The sequence below is a fragment of the Periplaneta americana genome, chromosome 10 (genome assembly GCF_040183065.1).
Source record: "Periplaneta americana isolate PAMFEO1 chromosome 10, P.americana_PAMFEO1_priV1, whole genome shotgun sequence".
Lineage (NCBI taxonomy): Eukaryota > Metazoa > Arthropoda > Insecta > Blattodea > Blattidae > Periplaneta > Periplaneta americana.
In genome coordinates, this window is record NC_091126.1 from 140256294 (window position 1) to 140278721 (window position 22428).

Below are 22428 nucleotides of genomic sequence, written 5' to 3' on the forward strand. Positions count from 1 at the left end.
GTTTAAATGCATGTTTTAATGATTTTGAGTGGGCACCTCAGTTTCTAGATTTTTATGTCCCTTATTTTAGCTTCAGGAATCAGGTTAGAAGAAGAAGAAGAAGAAGAAGAAGAAGAAGAAGAGGAAGAAGAGGAGGAAGAAGAAGAAGAAGAGGGGGAGAAGAAGAAGAAGAAACCTAAATAACAGAAAAAGTTTCATTCAAGTTTGCACCCATAACTTTTTGCGATGTAGAGAATCTCACGGAAACCAATTTAGAAATGATGTTAGGTTGTTAACTGTGAAAAAAGAAATGTTAAGTGAAATAAGACATTTGGAACAAAAATGAAAGTGCATATTTTAATGTATTTTTCGCTTGATCGTGCATGTTTCATAGTTTGATAGTGCATGAATGCATGCATATTTTGGGATTTTATAGTGCATGAAATTCTCATCTCTAATTATCATAAATTACTGGCCACAAAATAATTCTGAAGGACTCTATACGACAGGATCAGTACAAAAAAGTCGTAGAAACCCGAATTTTTTCACAAATGAGGGAATGGTTTCCTGATGGTGAATGGTCTTCATGCAGGCTGGAGCACCCTGTCACTAACTAATTTTCTGCTGAAAATAATGTAGACGTTTTTCCCTGGCTAGGTAACAGCTTAGACGCAAATCCAATTGAAAATCTTTGTCTATCATAAAGAGAAAACTAAAAAACACGACGATTACCACAAAGGTGGACCTCATAGAAGCACTTATCCAAATATGGCACAGGGATGAAGACATCAAGAAACAATGTGAAAATCTCATGAACAGCATGCCAAAAAATTGATGATAAAGAACAAAGGATTTCATACTAAATATTAATTGTTGCAAACAGTGTGTAATAAATAAGTTTTGTAGAATAAATGTTACTTGAATCATATAATTATCGTTTGAATCTAATAATTTGCACACATCTATTGTTTTAAAATATGACATCGCCTTAACAAATATTTATATTTCCACACAGTCAACTCTGGATTTAGTGAAGTCGGTTATAGTGAACATTTGGCTACAGTGAATTTAAATCATTGGTAAGGTGGCCAAGTGCAACGACCTCTGATGCAAATCTTCATGGTAAATGGGAAGGGGTGTGTAGAGACAGACAACAGATGATTATCTGTACTGTACTCGTCAGTTTAGTTGAAATATTAATAATAAAGTAAAAATGTTCCTTCTTTATGTTTATTTTTTTATATAAAGGTAAAGTCAATCCCAATGCAGACCAAATCAGCCCACAGATAGCGGAAGATTAAGGCTTCCTTGTACAAATCAGCATGAATGGCAGTAGAGATGTTGTAGTTCCGACGCTGTTATTTCCGGCGTGACTCCGCCTCTTTGCTTACGTCTTAGGAAGTGAAGGCTCTATAAAGTTTAGGTAGGTAGTATCCTTCGCCATTTTTGTTCTTACGTTGCCGAGCTACCATACGAGGAATCTATTTGCCACACCGTTAAACATTATCATGTCGTAGCTCCTACGATAATAAATCAAACGCACTGTAATTCAGCAAATAATTGAGCGCCAAATAACGTCTTCGTGTGCTTTCTGCCAACGCCTACGAAAGAGCTAAAATGGCGGGCGATTATATTAAGTATTTATCGAGCCTTAAGAAATGAATCAGTGAATCACAAGATGCACACGTTTAAATGTAGCAGACCTGCAACGCGATTGGCTGCCAGAAATTAGAGCGACGGGACTATAGTACCAGGGGCACTTCCTGTTACAGGCTGAATAAATCCCAGGGCCATAGTGAGGCTGAAAAAAATAAATCGAGGAAGAAAATCCATAACTCCATCGGGAATCGAACCCCCGACCTTCCAACTTTGCTGTGTTATGCTATAACGCAACACTACTGTGCGCCCCATTTCTTTATATACAGTATATATTATCGTCTGCTTGTGTGCGTGTAAAATACCGTAAGTACAGGCAGGAAAGGTGTCACTTAATTCGAAACTTAGTATGCTGGGACTTCTAAAAGTTGTTGTCTAGTGCCTTGCATCTGGTAATGAAGCCATGAGCAGGGACTTCTAAAAGTTAATTGTTAGAAAACTGTTAATATGATTACTGGAACAAGGATTTTCCAAGCTGAGGGGCCGTGGTCTGCTGGTGGTGTTGCTACCAGACGTTTCGTCTACTGCTGCAGCAGACATTTTCAGTGGTGAAGTGATCTCATCAGCATAACTTGGTATGCTGAGGACACATTATCGAAAATTACCATGGACTTTAAAGAAGTTTGGGAATTGACTTTTGTGTCAGTCACCTCAGTATTGGTACTGTTCAACTGTCCATGGTAGTCTCCTGTTACCGTACCTGCATTATAAATTAATAGGGCACCATCTATGAAGCCATCCTCAGAATCAGCATGGACAACAAACAACTTATAGTAGAAATTCGTGAATCCAGACTAATCTGAATTGATGAAAGTTAGGATTAAATGAGATATCTTAAAAAAAGAACAGTAGAAAGTATGTTAGTGATTAGTGATACATACAAAAGCGACATCAGTCGCCACAAATTCATTTTCATAAAATTAATAGTATTACCAGAGCGTTTAGAATAGTAAGTGTGGTAACTCGGCAAGGGTCTAATGGGACTTTTAAATCTCCTAGTGTCGCCGCGGCAACTGAGCGAAACATTGGCGTGGCGATTGTTCTAAGATTGCAGTTTTCCTCTTAATACTGTGGACAGAGCATGTAGAACTCGTTCTGCTATGGAATTAAGAAGATATTTCTTGTGGTGTTCGGGTGATTTTTATTGTGCCGTTTATGTGAGCGAGTAGTAATGCCTAATTGTTTTGTTCTTGATGTAAATCCAATTATAGATACTCTATAATCTGTAAGGAAGAGACTTTCTTTTATCCATCCATAGACTAGACTATTTTTCAGAAGTGGTGTAGAGCAATTCCACAAACACAGAAAACTGTATGCTCGTTCTTATAACTGTGATATCCATTTTTCTGCGGTTTTGATTGTGATTTTTTAAAATTATGATTTATTTAACGACGCTCGCAACTGCAGAGGTTATATCAGCTTCGCCGGTGTGTCGGAATTTTGTCCCACAGGAGGTTTTTTTACATGCCATTAAATCTACTGACATGAGCCTGTCGCATTTAAACACACTTAAATGCCATCGATCTCGGCCAGGATCGAACCCGCAACCTCGAGCATTGAAAGCCAGCGCTATGTCAACTGCGCTACCGAGGGCGAATTTTGATTGTAAGAGCCGATAAATTTATTATTGCCAGTAAAGAGGTAGGACTTCCACGCAAGAACTGGCGACCAAAACCGTATGCTATAACACATATTTTCCCAAACTTGCCTCGATATCTTTAAAAAAGAAAAGAAGAGAAAATATCCAACAAAGAGGACATAAATCCGTTCTCATAACAATGTACCCTTACCAAGTACCATCTGGCTATGACCAATTCCATTGACGCTAAATAATCCAGCAGTTGATACAGCATCGTTAAATATCCGAGTAAAAAATAATTGGATGTGACACTCGAAAATCAGAAGAACACCTTAGTTGATCATGCGCTTGTATGCATTTATGTACCATTACTCCACACCTGAATGCCCAAAATTATGTCTAGTTACATTGACCGTAACAAATACTGTAGACCATAATTCCTTCCAGTGAATGAACCCCAGACCAGCATTTCAGCTGTTTAGTGTGAGTTTTCAAAATCGATACATTTTTTAGAGTCATAAACTGTGATGGGTTCGAGGAAAGTGAAAATACAAAAGAATTCAAAGGTGAATGAACGACCATGCAGATACGTTGAACTCAAAGACTCCCTCGTCTGCCCTGTACAAAGAATTCTAGCATTACACGATTTTAGAAAATATATGACACATAATTGACAATATAAAGAACACGTTTGCCTAAGAAAGAACCCTTGAATTATTTAGAGTGACAATTCAGAGCATTAGCGAAATATATTAATTCTTGTGGGATAGCAGATTTAAATATATTCAGACAGAAAAAAATTAACTAGGATCCTCTAGAGCGATATTTTGGAATTAGAAAATGATTATCTTGGATGATTACCATAGACTTTCTACATGTGAAGATTTTTCAATTTATGTGCCGGTTAAAAAATGTGCTGTATTAAAGTGCTAATTGTGAACTCCTAATTGAATCCAAGCACCTAGCTTCTACTTCATTAAATATGCATGTTTAATTATTAATTATTTTATTTTTAATAATAGCACTTTAGTCGTAATTAACGTAAAAGTTATTTCAGTAACAAAAGTACAGTATAATTCTACTTTGCATCTAGGCTAGAACTTAATCTGGTTTACAATTTTATTACAGTTGTTTATTACGTTTCCACATCATAAGAGATTTCTAATCGAGCATATGAGAAAGTAATAGATCTCATGGAAAAGTCGTTAATTTAATATTCTCCAATAAGTAGCATACAACTACTTAATATAGTGCTACCAAATTGTTTTAATTTTACAAAACACAAAATAACCTAGGTATTTCAAAAGATCAAAACTTACATTAGCATAGACATAATATCGAACCTTAATTTATGAGTCTAAGTTGCACGTAATATTTTTTGTTCCCCTGAATTACGTATAGCCTAAACCAGATACAACTGCAACTAATGACTAAATAGTAGATAAAAACTATTGGTGAAAATAAAGTGTCTCCTTTATTATATTACAATATTTCTTGTGTATAAAAACTATAATTTCATGTCAATGTGTACTTTATAATGCCATAAAAATTTTCAGTTTTGCGATGCTGTATTTTTTTGCGTATTTCTGGCTGAAGCCGGCACAATGTTCCATTTTTCGGTTAATTATTATATTTACTATTCAGGGTTGTGTTATATAACTCACAATTTGTTAATATAGTAATATTACATTTTTAAAGAACTAAAATATTGTAACTAAGTACTTTACAATACATTCTTATCTAATGGGTTATTTTTAAAAACCTTTTTCATTCACTTGAATAGCTATCTTCAAATTGGGCAATGAAAATAGGGCTAGCGCCACTCGGCTACGATCCACTGAACTAGAGGAAGTAACGTCTTCTACCCGCTCTGGCAGTAGTAAAAAAGTATTGGTGAAAATATAATGTCCCATTTGATATATTATATTATACTTTCTTGTACATCGAAAACTATAATTTTGTGTCAAAATGTACTTACAACAACACAAAAATGTTCAGTTTTGCAAAGCTGTACTTTTTTTTTGCGTTCTTCTCTCTGAAGCTGACAGAATGTTCCAGTTTACTGTTGATTATTATACTCGTATTTACGATTCAGGAGTGAATGATGTAACTCAAGAGTAGTTAATGTAGTAGTATTACATTTTTTAAATAAGTAAAATATTGTGATAAACTATAATATACTTTTATCTAGTGGGTATTTTAAAACCATCTGCATTGACTCGAATAGCGCTCCTACAACTGAGAACAGAATGCAGAGCGAGCGCCACTCTACGACGAACCGCTGGACTAGTGGAAGTATCGTCACTTCCTCTTCTACCCGCTCTGGTATTACTTACATTAGGCGGGCTTCCATTAACCAATAATGTTATGCTACAATACCTTTCTAGTACTACTAGAAAACTTACAGAAGAAAATACACTTCAGATGGATACCATCACACGTTGGCATAAGTGGGAATGAAACTGCTGATGAAAAAAAAGGCACAAAACTGCATAGACAAAACAAAGTTTTGAGTACACACACATTAGGCATCAAAATTAAAACCAAATCAGAAGCAGAAATACTCCATAAAATTTATCAACAATCACAAGGGAAAAAATGGGCAGATATCAACAAACTTTGGAAAACATATAGGTTAAAACCAAGACAAGAAGCTGTTGCCACCTTCAGATTGAACACCGGTCATGACTGCCTTGCAGCACATCTCTGCAAAATTGGAATCCTTAATACTGAAGAATGCCCCTTATGCAACTTACCAGGTTCATCTATGAGAAGAGAACACCTATTCACATGCACTGCACTGAACAAGGAAGCACAACAAAATAAAAACTTCTCTCAACTTTATTGGGAAGCAAGAAGCAAAATGGGTTAAATGATCCCAAATTACGGCCATTAGAGAACAACAAAAATGCCTTTCTATATACAGAAGAACCCTGATTATCCATTACCCTGTTAACCGATCGGTGAATTATTGTAATTTAAAAATCAACAATTGAAATATTATAAACTGGTGTCTTCTTTCACCCCTGTCCACGAACGATCTCCAAGCCCATGTCAGACCACAAAAACAAAGTTCACAGCTGTGTCCTGAAGAACAAAATCTGAAATATTTACTTATATTTTATTTCTTTTTTTTTTTTTAATTCATTGTTAACTTTCTAGCATCTATTAGTCCTGATATATATATATATATATATATATATATATATATATATATATATTTTATTTTATATTCTGGAGATTGATTAATTAACCCTCTGCAAGCTGACCTGAAATGCACACGCTGTAAGCTAAGTGGGTATGGAGTACAAAATGGACCTCGCCCAGCTGGCTGAGGGTTAAAAATCCTCCCTGACAGCTGAGTCAGAAGTCGAACTTGGTAACTCCAGATCTGGTAGCCAGCATGCTGGCCACCAGACCACAGAGGAAGTAGAAAAATTGAAATTCACTCGTATTTCGCTGAAAAATAATTTATTGCGGTCATATTCATTACAACATTAATTCACTATAATGGAACTGGCTTCAAAGGGTTGCAACTATAAAAAAATTTAAAGAAAACTGAAAAAAATTAGCAAATGTTTATTTTAACGTGTTTATCGCAACTGCGATATATTCATGCCTCTAGCTGCAAAATTTCATCTGCAGTTTTTCATGACAAATCATTTTCATTACAGAAATATGCAGAAAGACAAAAATTTTCTTTTAACACTGTAGATTTGTCGAAATGTTAAAATAGTAACAAGTTTTATTTCTACAATGGTGCAATACGACAGATTCATAATATCTTTTTACATCTTGGTACATGTAAGCAACAAGCACTGAAGACTGCTGACAAAAGCTGAAGAGGTAAGATTACGAGTCAGCTGACAGAGGGAAGAGTAGGTCATCAGATGAAGCTCAGGAAGGAGGGAAAGAAGGAGAATCAAGAAAGACGTCCTTAGTCGACAAGGAGGGAAAGTAAAGAAGATTTGGGTAATCCATCTACTTGTGAAGGGAAGAAAGGAGGAAATAAAGGACAGCAGAACTGCAGCCTACGAAGTTGGTGCTTAAGGGGGGGGGGAAGTGATGAAAGTGTGACAGAAGACACAGAGGGTTCAATCATAATAGTAATTGTCAAAATAACTGGAGGATAAAATGTATGAATAAGTAAGTGAATTAGTGTCCAGAGAAGCAATAGATGATATGGGAGGTGACAAGAGGAAATTGGAAGTATTTTTTAATAGAAAATGGTAGTGAAGTATTACTAATACAGGAAGTGACTGCTAAGTTGTGTTCAATCAGGGATATTTAATGACAGGAAGAGAAGAAGTATTTCAATGTAAGTTTACAAATGAAGGCTGAGTTGAGCATTGACTTACAATAATAGTGTCTAACGAAACATTTATCGGAGGTGAAAGTGAACAAATAAACATGTGACTTAGTGACTAGTGAAGTAATCGGGGATAAGAGAGGTGACAGAAGAGAAGAGAGGTAGAAATGAGTGTAAATTGGAGATGAAAGTGAAAGGTTATCATTATGTAGTGTTAGTAAAAGATAGCATACAAATTAGGGAAATTTTAAACTATAGGAAGTACTTCAATATAAGGAAACAAGAGAAGTGGTGAGGTGATCACTAGATAGAAGGGAAAGTTTTCAAGGTGAGAGGTTAGATAGTAAATTGTAATAGGAGTAGTAAAGGTAAAAATAAGATGACTGCACATGTCGATGAAAGTTTGTATGTGTTATTGTAATTAGAATGTGATGGGGAGCACGAATACAGAGATGTGGTGGTGACCCTTTACTAAATAAGAGCTGTAGAAATAAATATCATATCTAGACGGCGGGCTTGGGATACCTTTATGGCGGTAATAGGTTGATGCACAACGGAGCTTAGACATGTGACATTACTCTCGTACGTACATTTTGTTAAGAATGCAAAATGACCTGTCAGCCGTCCCGTTGCAGGCTGTACGAACCGAACCTAAGCCAGCAGAGTACTGTGTGCAGTCATAGTGAACAGTGTCTGACAGTGTTGATGTTATTTGTCACAGTGTTTACGTGTACAGTAGAGTGTCTCGTTTAGGCACAGTGAAAATGTAAACAAAGTACAGGTAACGTGTGGGGGAGGTCAAGCCGTATGATAAACACGAGGGATGCACAAGGTTTCAGTTGTAATTAATTATATTAATTAACATTAATTGACATATTTTCCAAAAACACACAAAATAAAAGAACACAAATTGCATAACATTAACATATACACATTTTAACGAACAAGAAATTGTAATGTTGAAATAATTCAATATAACAAATCAAATTTTGCTACTTAGTCTATATGATATTGTTTTCAAGCAGCATTTTTACGGTAATGAATTTCATTCTCTGTATGACTAACATAATATCACCGTCTTCTGTACTATACCTGAATAAATTGAACTTTGAGAAGGGATAATTATTATGTTTAGGAAATAGTGCTGTCACTTCAGACCAATATACTGTAGTTTTGTTAATTTGGCCACAGAAGACGGTGATATTATGTTAGTCTTACAGAGAATGAAATTTATGACTGTAAAAAATGCTGCTTGAAAGCAACATCATATACTGTAAGTAGCAAAATTTGATTTGTTATATTGAATTATTTCAACATTACAATTGCTTGTTTGTTAAAATGTGTGTATGATAAAGTTACGCAATTTGTGTTCTTTTGTTTTGTGCGTTTTTGGAAAATATAATTCCAATTAATGCTTCGCCATAAATGTTGTAACTAAAACCTTGTGCATCTCTCGTGTTTATCGTACGACTCATCCTCTCCCACACGTTACCTGCACTTTCTTTACGTTTTCACTGTGCCTAAACAAGATTCTCTACTGTATTTGGTAACGTCTACAAGTGCAATGTCGAAACACCAGTTGTATTATTTGCATTCACCATTGACATCCTGTGATGTTGAATGGTCGTTCTCAAAATATAAAAACTGTTTGAGTGATAGCCACAGGACGTTTCAGTTCGCAAATCTTCGGATGTATTTTGTTGTTCCTTGTAATGCCGGTAATGAAACCAAAGAAGACGGAACCTTGCATGTATAAAGTATGTATTCATGTACTTTATTTTCAATCATAACTAGATTGTACTACCTTTGTTTATATACGCAGTGTGTGCCCAGTACCAAGTGTGTAAAAATTATAGTCAATGCTTGCGTACATTGATTGCTAAAGTATCCTGGTTCCAACCTCTAATCATATCATATCATACCACACATCTTAGTAGAAAGAGGCTGCAAAACTGGCAGCTGTCTCATATGTTGTAGAAAGATGTAAACATAATGGAAGAATAAGAGGTATAATAATGACTCACCAATTGCATCATAAAGTACTGTAGAAATCCAAGCAAGCAGAGCCAATGAAGTGATATCTCCCAGACTTGCTGCGATTGGTGTTGCCACATTATCAGGATTGATGTTACAGTGACGGGAGAATACTATCACTGCAGCAGTGATTAGACCTGAAATAAGGGTAAACATTTTGCTTCATGAAAATTCAAGTACGGTACATAATTTCTATTAAATGTACAAGATCTCATATTTGAAGTCATCCATTTTGTAAACACCTGTGTTTTCTGTATTGTTAATATTTTAAGATAACATTTATTTTGCTACTTAAACACTTCAGAAGGCATGTAGGTTATTTTACGACGCTTTATCAACATCTTAGGTTATTTAGTGTCTGAATGAGATGAAGGTGATAATGCTGGTGAAATGAGTCCGGGGTCCAGCATGGAACCAAAAAATGTTCAGGAAAGAACTGGTCATGGGTAGCTCTGTTGAGATTACCCTGGAAACTCTATTCAGAAGAAATGAAGTACAACTCATGGGTCCCTGGTCACAGTGGAGTGTAGAGTAATGAACAAGCCGACCTATTGGCAAGCATGGAGCCTTAATCCAATGCTATGGCCCAGAACATTGTGTTGGCGTCCTAAGTGTATAATCAAACAGGCTCTAAAGACGAACTTTATGAAAGGATTACTAGGAGCATGGAGATCTGCAATCTTTTGTATCTGTATCTCTTGAAGCATCCAGTTCTTCTCTTTAATGTCTCCTCCATTATTGAAACGCTGAAACCATTGCTGTGCTACACGTTTACTAACAACACCTTCCCACTTGACTTCACATATTTTTCGAGCCAGTTTCTTATTTCCAGTAGTGTTTTAGGACTATAATCTCAAACTTTATCATCTCCATTTTATATTTTTTACATCAGCAACTGATGACTGTTGCATGCTCACAATAGAATCTATGACTATTCGTCCCAGAAAAAACATACCGCGATAATTCGTCTCAAACTATTTGTCACAACACATTTTGATACTGCTATAAGATTTGTTCCATCACAAATCATGCCAAAGTATTTGTGTCAACATGTTTTAGTCACTCGTTTGTGCCAAATAAGTCATAAATATTGCCAGTTTACTGTCAGTATTGAAAGAGAGGAGCTACCGTCTGCCGTCCTTATCAATTTGGAAACGTTTTGGTATGATTCCAAATCATCCAGGGATTTAGGATCAGGAGGTAAATTTTCTTTACGAACCCTTTGCACTAAACGATTTATGGTTGATTTTTCTGGAAGTTTTAAGTACGTCTCACTTAACACTGCACTGACATGACGATTCACTATTGAAGATGTTGCTCCATTGGATGACTGCACTCACTATTTGATCTCTGCTAAAACTTTGATTGTTCTGCACTTGCCCCAATCAGGAGCATGCATATGATCACTTTTTTTTAGAGCTTGATGTGACTCTACTTCTAAATGAACTCTAGCAGAACATTCTCCTCTTCTTTCACATTTCCATCCTGTTTTCTCCCTTTCTTCCCTATGCTTGGTGTACAAATATCCTTTCCAAATTAATTTGGTTTTGCCTTTCTGAGATATGGTGAGATGTGGACATTCTATGATGTTTAACTAGTTTATACAACGAATTTTGATCCTGGTTTAAATTTTCGCCTTGGGATAATGGGACATTATATCGTGGTACGTCATAAATTCGAGACGAAATATTCTTGGATCAATTTCTCGTGGGACGAATTATTATTATTCTTGGGATGAATCGTCGTGGTACAAATTATATTCTAGGGACAAATTGTCGTGGTACACATTTCCTGGTACAATTTATTGGGCTTCCCTCATAATATGCAATAATTAATAACCCTAACATCCTGTAAATTACATTGCTCAGATAAAGAAAATCATTAAAATCTTACAAAACACCAAAGTTAAAAACGGACATTATTTATGAGATGATCTTACTTACAAATGGCTTTTAAAAAACCCACAGGTTCATTACCGCCCTCACATAAGCCTGCCATCGGTCCCTATCCTGTACAAGATTAATCCACTCTCTATCATCATATCCCACCTCCCTCAAATCCATTTTAATATTATCCTCCCATCTATGTCTCAGCCTCCCCAAAGGTCTTTTTCCCTCCGGTCTCCCAATCAACACTCTATATACATTTCTGGATTCGCCCATACGTGCTACATGCCCTGCCCACCTCAAACGTCTGGATTTAATGTTCCTAATTATGTCAGGTGAAGAATATAATGCGTGCAGTTCTGCATTGTGTAACTTTCTCCATTCTCCTGTAACTTCATCCCTCTTAGCTCCAAATATTTTCCTAAGATCCTTATTCTCAAACACCCTTACCCTCTGTTCCTCTCTCAAAGTGAGAGTCCAAGTTTCACAAACATATAGAAAAACCGGTAATATAGCTGTTTTATAAATTCTAACTTTCAGATTTTTTGACAGCAAACTAGATGACAAAAGCTTCTCAACTGAATAATAACAGACATTTCCCATATTTATTCTGCGTTTAATTTCTTCCTGAGTGTCGTTTATATTTGTTACTGTTGCTCCAAGATATTTGAATTTTTCCACCTCTTCGAAGAATAAATCTTCCATTTTTATATTTCCATTTTGTACAATATTCTCTTCACGAGAGATAATCATATACTTTGTCTTTTCGGGATGTACTTCCAAACCTATCTCTCTACTTGCTTCAAGTAAAATTTCCATGTTTTCCCTAATCGTTTTTGGATTTTTTCCTAATATATTCACGTCATCTGCATAGACAAGAAGCTGATGTAACCTGTTCAGTTTCAAACCCTGTCTGTTATCCTGAACTTTCCTAATAGCATATTCTAGAGCGAAGTTAAGAAGTAAAGGTGATAGTGCATCTCCTTGCTTTAGCCCGCAGTGAATTGGAAAAACATCAGGTAGAAACTGGCCTATACGGACTCTGCTGTAAGTTTCACTGAGACACTTTTTAATTAATGGAACTAGTTTCTTGGAAATACCAAATTCAATAAGAATGTAACAAATAAAGACATCACATCAAATGACTGCTCAATAATGATGAATTTATGCAAGTACCAGTGTTTTAGTTGGAGATATTTCTAAAAAACTTTATACAACAATTACATCTCAAAATACCACAACAGTAAAGACTCATCCACAACTTATCATAGATAAGACTTACCAAGAACAAAGCTTGCAAGAGAGGCTGTAACGAGGCTGCTTGCACACAAGAGGAAAGCATGGTCCAATTCGAACTTGTTGGTTGTGATTCCCCCCATCACAATAGCCACAACAGAGCCAAGAAAACCAACAACGATAGCCTGGCACTGAAACACACCACACAATCTTTAATTTAAGCATAATTACTTTTAACTACTAAGTACATTCTGCTCTACATATATTTACTACACCACTAAATGGAAGCAGAGGTCTGCATTGGTGGGGTGCAGTCAGATCTGACTTTGTGTTATAGCAAAGGAATGACGCAAGCAGCATGAGAGTACAGACAGGCTTTGACATCACATATGTTCATATTGCAGTAAGGTCTCGGATCTGTAGGGACCTGCCAGGTCTACTGGGTCTAGGTTCAGGACTCCACCGTGGCCCTATCCACTTAGAGCTAGGCAGTTACGAGGGCTATTCATAAAGTAACTTCCGTTTATTTTGTACAAACTTGTGAATGACGTTACAGAATTGGGTTACAATAAGTTTGAAAGTATACAGTCTAGTTTATTTTTCCACATAGTTTCCAGTCACATTGAGACACTTGTCGTAGCGTTTGACGAGCTTTGAAATTCCGCAATCGTAGAATTCGGCCGCCTGCAACTGAAGCCAACCTCTGAAACTGGTTTTCAACTCTTCGTCATCATCAAAGCGCTTCGAGCCAAGCCACATCTTCATGTGCATAAAGAGATGGTAATCGCTAGGTGCCAAATCTGGGCTATAGAGAGCATGATCCAATACTTCCCAGTTGAATTCTTGCAGTTTGGTCGCAGTACGACACGCTGTAAGCGGCCAGGCATTGTCATGCAGGAAACTCAACCCAGAGCTCAACATGCCACGACGTTTGTTTTGAATGGCCCTTTTCAGTTTGTTAGTGTGTTACAGTAATGCTCAGCGTTAACTGTGGCATTCCTCTCCAAGAACTCCACTAACAAAATTCCTTTTCTGTCACAGAAGACAGTTGCCATGAGTTTCCTCGTGGAAAGTGTTTGACGACACTTTGTGGGTTTTTTCAGGAAGTGAGTATGGGCCCACTGCATTGATTGAAGCTTTGTTTCTGCATTCACATAGCGCACCCAAATCTCGTCTCATCTGTCACAATCTGATCGAGAAAAGCATCACCTTCTCTTCCGTAATGCTCAAGAAAGGGCAGTGCTGCTCCCATCCGCTGAGCCTTTTGTTCCTCAGAAAGGAGTTTAGGCACCCATCTGGCAGAAAGTTTCCGGTAGCCCAAATCTTCGGGAGCAGCACTGTCTTTTCTTGAGCGTTACAAAAGAGATTCTACGATTGCGGAATTTCAAAGCTCGTCAAATGCTACGACAAGTGTCTCAATGTGACTGGAAACTATGTGGAAAAATAAACTAGAGTGTATACTTTCTCGATCAGACTGTGACAGGAGATGGAGACTTTGGTGCTGTATGTGAATGCAGAAACAAAGCTTCAATCAATGCAGTGGGGCCATACTCACTCCCCAAAGGTCTTTTCCCTCCAGCCTCCCAACTAACACTCTATATGCATTTCTGGATTCACCCATACGTGCTACATGCCCTGCCCATCTCAAAGGTCTGGATTTGATGTTCCTAATTATGTCAGGTGAAGAATACAAACCTCTGTAAGTTAATGTAATACGTTCCCTTCCACCCTGTATAACACTTTTCTTTTTAGAAGTGTTAATACAACATTTAAAACATTACATTTGGGGGAAAGATTATTAAATTAATACATTCATAATGCAGCATTGTGAAATAATTATTCAACAGTCCCGCACTACCATTGCTTGCAGAATGCAGCACTATTTGAGTGAATTTCAACTCGGGTGTCTGACAGAATTCAAACTGGTTCAGGCAGGTGCTTACCCGATTGGATACAGACCCAGCTTAGTAGGGTCCTGACCTGGCTGGGCTGTCAACTTACCAGACTAAATCCAGCAGATTAATTCATTGTGTTCTGCACAAGGGCAGGTCTTTAACTGCAAACCCATCATTCTCAAATCATTCCTATTTTCCACCTTCCTCTTAGTCCCTATTTCAATGTTGTCTATCTGATATCTTATGCCCCGAACTTATCTTCCATTCACCATTCCTTCCAGTGCATCTTTCAGTAGGCAGTTTCTATTAGCCAGTGGCCCAGCCAATTTCTTTTTCTCTTCCTGATCATTTTCAGCATTATTCTTTCTTCACCCATTCTTTCTAGCACAGATTCATTTTTAATTTTGTCTGTCCATTTCTCACTCTCCATTCTCCTCCATATGCACATTTCAAATGCTTCTAGTCGTTTCTCTTCACTTTGTCATAATGTCCATTTTTTTGCACCATGCAATGCTGCACTCCACACAAAGCACTTCACTATCTCTTTCTTAGTTCTTTTTCCAGAAATCCATAGGACATGCTAATTTTTCTATTAACCCTTCATTGGTCATGCTACATTTTGTAACATGGTTGGCCGTGGGTGAACGCAGTGCTCACTGTATTGAGTAATTTATACCGTAATGTCTTTTTTTTATTTGTTAGGCTTGTTTTCATCCACTACATAGCCGTTTACTATAATTTTACAATGAGTTACAAAGCACACAAAAATTTGTGACTTTAGCTTACAAAAATTTAAACAACATTTTCTTAATTTTTTAACATTTTCATTAATTATTTCAAGCTCTTTTAATCATTGTTTTTGTATCTTCACTATAGGGTTAAGTGAAACAACATTAACGTGAAAACATAATATTGGTTTTAATAAATTACAATAAGAATCTAATTATGGTATTAAACTCTGGGGAAGCTGTTCACGTACTAATGACATTTTTCTGTTACAAAAGAAGACTGTTAGAATTTTATCTGGCAGTAATAATGCAGCACATTGTAAACCACTGTTTATTAGATTTCAAATTATGACACTTAGATCTTTGTATATTTATGCATGTTTCTTGTACGTTAAAAGAAATTAATCTCAGCTTCCTTTACATAAAGACTATCATGGGCACGCTATCAGATATTGTAATGATATTCAGTTACCATTGATTACACTAGAAAAAACCAATTCTTCATTTATGAAACAAAGTATAAAGTTTTAGAACATGTCTAATGATGTTAAAATTTTGGATACAAGACATTTTAAGATTCTGTTAAAAAAACATTTTACTATTCATCCATATTATAAAATAAGTGATTTTCATGGTATGCTTAAGAATGTGTTACTTTGACTTAGGTTTATTGTCTTTTGACTTAGTTTGATTGACACAAGCCAAACTAAAAAAAAAAAAAAATACCTTCAGTAGAAAAGTATAGTAATTGACAACAAGTAATAGTCCTTTATTCACTGCCACTGAATGGATCCTCTGTGCTTCCAAGGCATCCACTACATAGTGTGACTGTGTTCTCCATAAATACGTTGTCTTCACTTCGTAGCTTTGTCTTCCTGTTCTTCTTGAGACAGAAACCACATTTGATTCTGTCCCCTGCCATACCCAGTTCATCTGCAAATACGGACATTTTCTCATCAAGATCTACCTTTCTCTTCAGTCTCAACCTAAGATTTCTGTTAATCCTCGATGCTGTGGTTCTTAGCGAAAGACGAGGCTTTGTTAACTCCAAGGCCAAAATCTTAATATAACTGCTACGTTTAAAGTTATCAGCTATGTTTGCTCGAAAAATTATTTGAGACTTTATTACAACAAAGTCATCATAATGTAAAACACACGAAGTGACCACCTGAAAATTATCCTGGTACTAATATACTGTGTTTTATGTTCGTCGACCACAACAATGCCACCTTTTGTTAAACTGTAGAATGTCCCAACCTCCGGCTTCATCTTCTCACCAGTGTCATTGTCAATTACATCATCATGCATACTAGATACAAGAAGAATGTTTCTGTACCGTCTTGCATACAGATCGCACACAGAAAGATGTGCAACATGGCACTCGGAAAAAGAACACATCTGCAACAATTAACTTCTAACAAGTAACTGAGTTTCAGTTAATTCCCACCGCCCATGCCTGCACAATCTTAACAATCAGAAAGGAAGGAACAAGAATCTTGCAACCAATCTGTATCTTATTTATATTTTGCGGGCTTTTTAAAATAGAAGCGAGCACTTCACTCATCCCGTAATCAACAATGGGTTAAAAGCTTCCTTTGCCATTGCTATCTTCCCTTTTGACTTCTTGGCAGCAGCTTATAGCACACCACAAGTATTCGAAGCTGTCCACGTCTTCCATTGCTTCATTTCAAATTGGTAAGTTTACCTCGATTAGTTTTCTTCTGATAGCCATGGTCTTCATCTTGTTTGTATTTATCTTCATCCCATACTGCTCACAGCTGTCATTTAGCTCCAGTAGCACGTCCTTTAGTATCGACTCTTCTTCTGCTAGCAACAGCATTTCATTAACAAATCTTATGCACTTTACTTTTCGTCCTCTTACTCTCAATCCTCCCATATTCCAAAAATAGTTCACTAAATCCTCTAAGTAGATTTTTTAAGTTGGTTATTTAACGACGCTGTATCAACTACTAGATTATTTAGTGTCGATGAGATTAGTGATGGTGAAATGGTAATGTCGAGATGAGGCCGAGGACTCGCCATAGATTATCTGACATTCGCCTTACAGTTGGGAAAACCTCTGAAAAAATCCAACTAGGTAATCAGCCCAAGCGGGAATCGCACCCATGCCTGAGCACAACTTCAGATTGGCAGGTAAGCGCCTCAACCGACTGAGCTACACTGGTGGCCACGTAGATATTTTTTTACTTGGTTATTTAACGATCCTGTATCAGCTACGAGGTTATTTAGCGTCGATGGGATTGGTGATAGTGGGATGATATTTGGTGAGATGAGGCCGAGGATTCGCCATAGATTATCTGACATTTGCCTTATGGTTGGGGAAAACCTCGGAAAAACCCAACCAGGTAATCAGTCCAAACGGGAATCGAACCCGCGCCTGAACACAACTCCAGATCGGCAGGCAAGGGCCTTAGCCGACTGAGCTATGATGGTGGCTACGTAGATATTGAACAGGGTAGTTGATAAAGGGCATCCCTTGTCTCTCCCTATTCGACTTCCCTCTGACATTTCTTCTCCTATTCTGACTCAGACTAGTTGTTTCATATAAAGGTTACTGAATAGCTTCCTCTCTTTCCATAAACTATAAATCAACCCAGAAAACTTCAGTCAGTGTCCAGCTTCATGATGTTGCTGGGTGTGATTTCATGGACCTCCTCAGGAGAAAACAAGTTTTTCCTGAGGCAAACCAGCAGAATATGTGGTGATGACTCAACATCCATCCCACATTTCGTGCAAGTCTGGTCCCCTGTAAGGCCCATTATATGTACAGAGTGGGCTATGAAATGATGACACATTTCATTTCTTTATTACAAGGCTTTCGAATATCTTAAGTCAAGAACACTATTCAGTAAAAAGGAATGGCAGATAAAGGCCATTTGATTGTTGAACAACGAACTACAAACGTTTTTCTCTATGGTGAGCTGAAGAGTGATTCTTTAGTTCAGAGGTGTTTTAGAGTTCACTGTGACACAAGGTGGATACCATGCAGAAAAACCATTCTGAACATTGCAAAGGATTTGGAGGTGGAAGAATTATGTTGGAACCAAAGTGCCCACATCAGTATAGAATTCGCACCCCTGAGAATAATGAAGCACTCAGTGCTGCAATGACAAGGAGAGCAGGTCAGCAGCTGCAAATCTCAAGAACAATTGATTGGCTAATGTTGAAGTTGGATCTCCATTTGTACCCTTACAAAATTCAGACAGCACAGAATCTAATAGGAAGGCGAAGATATTCGCATGGAGTTTGCTCAAGAAAGATGTCTGATGGACCGTCCAGAAATATTGCACAACACCTGGTTTTCAGATGAAGAACATGTTCATCTGAATAATATAGTAAACGAAGAAAATTACAGATTGTGGTCTAGAGAAAACCCATATAAATTGCAAGAAATGGCGAAAGAGTTACAATTTGGTGTGTTCTCTCTAGCCATGGGCTGATTGGCCCAATGTTTTTTTGAAGAGAGTGTACCTAAATTCTACACGTTGTCTAAACAATTTGAGAAGTAACTTTTTGCCTCAGTTATTGTTAAAGAGTCAGAATATGGAAACTCAATGGTTCAGGCAAGATGGAGCAACATTCCACACTTCCATAAATGTTTTACACTTTCCCCATGGAATATTACATCACTGGGTTATATGCAGCAAATTTCCTGCAGTACATCATTGTGGACACTAGAGACCGGCAAATCAGACAAGACTCGTGCCCATACCTGCCTGCCGTCAGGCTTGGGTTCCGGCGCAGCTGCACAGCAGGTTAAAAGTTGAGACTGGCCCATTCAGCCCAGGTTTTATAAGTCAAGTCCAGTCCAAGCAGGACCCCAGAAAGCCTGCCTGTATGCTCGTACTGTATAGTGACTTGCAATCACGAAAGCCAGTCTATGCTGGTTAAGATGAAACAGTATTAGTTTGAAATCTAAGTTCGTTGGCTATTTAGTCACTCCAAAAAATCTTTATTTTCTGGTCCAACATGGCAGAGAGGAGAGGAGAGATTTATAACAATTATTATGAAAATCAACAACTATTATAGGAAAATATTCCACTTTAACTTTTTTTCTTATCAACAATTAAAACCCTCATGGAGACCTTTAAAATGTAAAGTAGTTTTCCGTTCTTCAGAATATTAATTTGCTATTTAACTTCTGAGGACAGATTTCTTTTTATTTATGAAGCTGAACGTTTGAAGGGTTTGCCGTAAATTTATATTACTATGATTAAAAGGAAAGTGTAAGTAATTTATAATAACTGTTGGCATTTAATGGATATTATGTTTGCGAGACATAGTTTTCTTTGTATTTATTAACGGTACATTTTAGAAGACGACAAATTAAGTTTTCAGTAGTTTGTCTATATCTGTATGCTTTCTGTCAGGTTTGAATGACTTGACTGACATTTATCATGCATCTGAAAGCAGCAGTCTTGCGCAGGTCGGCGAAACACAACAGTCCTTTCGGGTCACTATTAGGACTGTTTGACATCACGTGCAACCAACCACACTGCCTGTCTGCTTGTGAGGGAAGGTTGAAGGCAGCCACTCACGAAATAAAACAGTCATGGGCAGGTTTGAATGAGGATTCGCTGGTCTCTAGTGGACATTACTGGCCACCATGCAGCCTGCTCGTAGATTTGAACCCTTGTGACTATTTCCTATGGGGGTTACTTAAAGGTAAAATTTTCACTCATTCTAGTTAGGATATGTAAGAACTTCTACAAAGAATATTGGAAATCTGCTACTCTATTGATGAGGACTTATGCCGAAGAGTTTTTTTCCAATTTGGTTCGCCATCTAGAAGCTGTGCAGTAGAGTAATGATTGTCACATCTAACATATTCATGTCTGAATATTTTGCAAAGTTCAAGTTGTCTTAATGTAATTTCAATTAGAAAGTTACAGTAGAATTTCTTTCTAAAACTCACAATGAAATGTTATAATTTCTTGGCCCACTCTGTAGATATTTCTTGATATGACGATATCTAGTCAGGAGCCTGGTTATCTATCTTAAGCTTCTCCTTTCTAAGGCGAGGATTTGTTTGGTCAAGTCAGGTATTGGTTCTCCAATGATGAATTTGGCTGTCTCTCCAGGCTTCCAGTAGATCCCTCATTACATTGTCCTCTGCAGTCTGTTTCATTACACACTTAGGAATTTCAACAAAAGGTTCTGTACCATAGCATTGGACGACAGGTTATGTTTGGTCAGTATATTGGCTTGTTCATGCCTTCATTCTTTTAACAGATGAATGATATTTGAGACTGTGCAAATGTTAGTCATCCAGAAGAAATTTACATAATCCAGCAAAAAAGGGAGATTAGTATAATTTCAATTATAACAGAATTAACAGAGGACATTTAATAGAAATGATTACAGTCGAATACGACGATAATAATCGAAGCTTCACTGCACATCTATAAAACTGTAAGTATATTCTAGTAACTGAATGGAAAACACAAAACAAATACGGTACTAAGATTTTATAAAGGTATTTAAGTCACATCAATTTCTTGGCTCATTCACAATTCACAACAAATATGGAAGATATTCACAGCCAGCAACTTTGTCACTGACTGTTTATACGAGGGCTATTCAGAAATCAACTTCAGATTGTCGATTGTGGATTGCTAGATCGTTGCAGGAAGATGGTGCTTGCGCAGTAGCCACGGGTAAAGATGCAATAATGCTTCCACGCATAACGCACTCATTTCCGTTCAGTAGTCTGTGAGAAACAGCTGTTGATAATGGACGCGATTATTACTCATCCCGCGAGTTGTGAGGTCTGTTCGGTTATTCGATTTTTCACGGAGGAGGAGTTAACGCTGCTGAGATTCACTGTTGATTGTGTTGTATTTATGGCAACATTATGAGTGATAGTGCTGTAAGAGAGTGGTGCAGAAAATTTAAGAATGGGCGTGAAGATGTACACAATGAGGGTGGTCAAGGACGACATTCAATTGTGACTGATGAACTCGTTCAACAAATTGAACAAACTGTGCGTGAAAGACGTCGTTTCACAATTTCTGAACTCTCTGAAAATTTCCCACAAATTTCAAGGACAAGTCTCTATGAAACTGTTACGGCAAGGTTAGATTTCCACAAATTTTGTGCAAGATGGGTGCCGAAAAATCTCACTCACCAGCATAAAACTCAAAGAATGACCTTGGCCTTAATGTTTCTTCAGCATTACCACAATGATAGTGATCAATTTCTGGACAGATTCGTGACAGGAGATGAGACATGGGTATAGTTCGTGAAAGCTGAGACCAAGAACAGTGAAAACAGTGGATGCACACCCAATCCCTGAACAAGCCAAAAAAATTCAAACATTCTCGAACCGGAAGATGATGGCTCAGTTTTTTGGGATCACAAAGGAGTATTGTTGACAGAGTTTATGGTGTCTGGGACCACGATAACAGCAGATGTTTATTGTGAAATGCTAAAGAAGCTTCGGACAGCAATCCAAAACAAACGACGTGGATTGCTCTCCAAGGGTGCCATTCTTCTCCATGACAATGCGAGGCCCCATACTGCTGCTAGCACAAAGGCTTTATTGGACAAGTACAGATGGGAAACTTTCGAATATCCCCCTACAGTCCAGACTTGGCGCCGAGCGACTACCACCTCTTTCGCAAGATGAATAACTGGTTAACCACTCAGCGTTTCAATGACAACAAGAAGCTCATGGACAGAGTGAAAACCTGGCTGAGTACACAGGCGACGTTCTTTTATGAAGAAGGAATACACAAGCTCGTCCCACACTATGACAAGTGCTTAAATTTATATGGCGACTATGTTGAAAAATATTGTCACTATCCAGGAACGTTTTCCAGGCAATAAATATATTATTTTAATGTACCGAAGTACATATGATATTTCCATGCAGATACTCTGCATCATACGATGAAAGAGTAATGGAACGGAGAAAAATTCTCTCCAGCGCCGGGATTTGAACCCGGGTTTTCAGCTCTAGGCGGGTATCCAGTGTGGCTTAGTGGATAAAGCATCAGCACGTAGAGCTGAAAACCCGGGTTCAAATCCCGGTGCCGGAGAGAACTTTTCTCCGTTCCATTACTCTTTCATCAGGCAATAAATAGTTTGTAACATTGTTTCTGTT

At 37.4% G+C, this 22428-nt stretch overlaps 1 protein-coding gene across 2 annotated transcripts in view; it reads right to left on the reverse strand.

Annotated features, from left to right (window-relative positions):
• Nucleotides 1-22428, reverse strand: part of LOC138708046 (solute carrier family 41 member 1-like) — a 344564-nt gene that overhangs the window by 153750 nt on the left and 168386 nt on the right. For both annotated transcript variants that reach the window (XM_069838158.1, XM_069838159.1), the window contains exons 4-5: nt 12726-12870; nt 9548-9694 (exon numbers count right to left, since the gene is read on the reverse strand). In XM_069838158.1, the coding sequence (XP_069694259.1) occupies nt 9548-9694; nt 12726-12870 (292 nt within the window). The remainder of the gene's footprint in view (nt 1-9547; nt 9695-12725; nt 12871-22428) is intronic.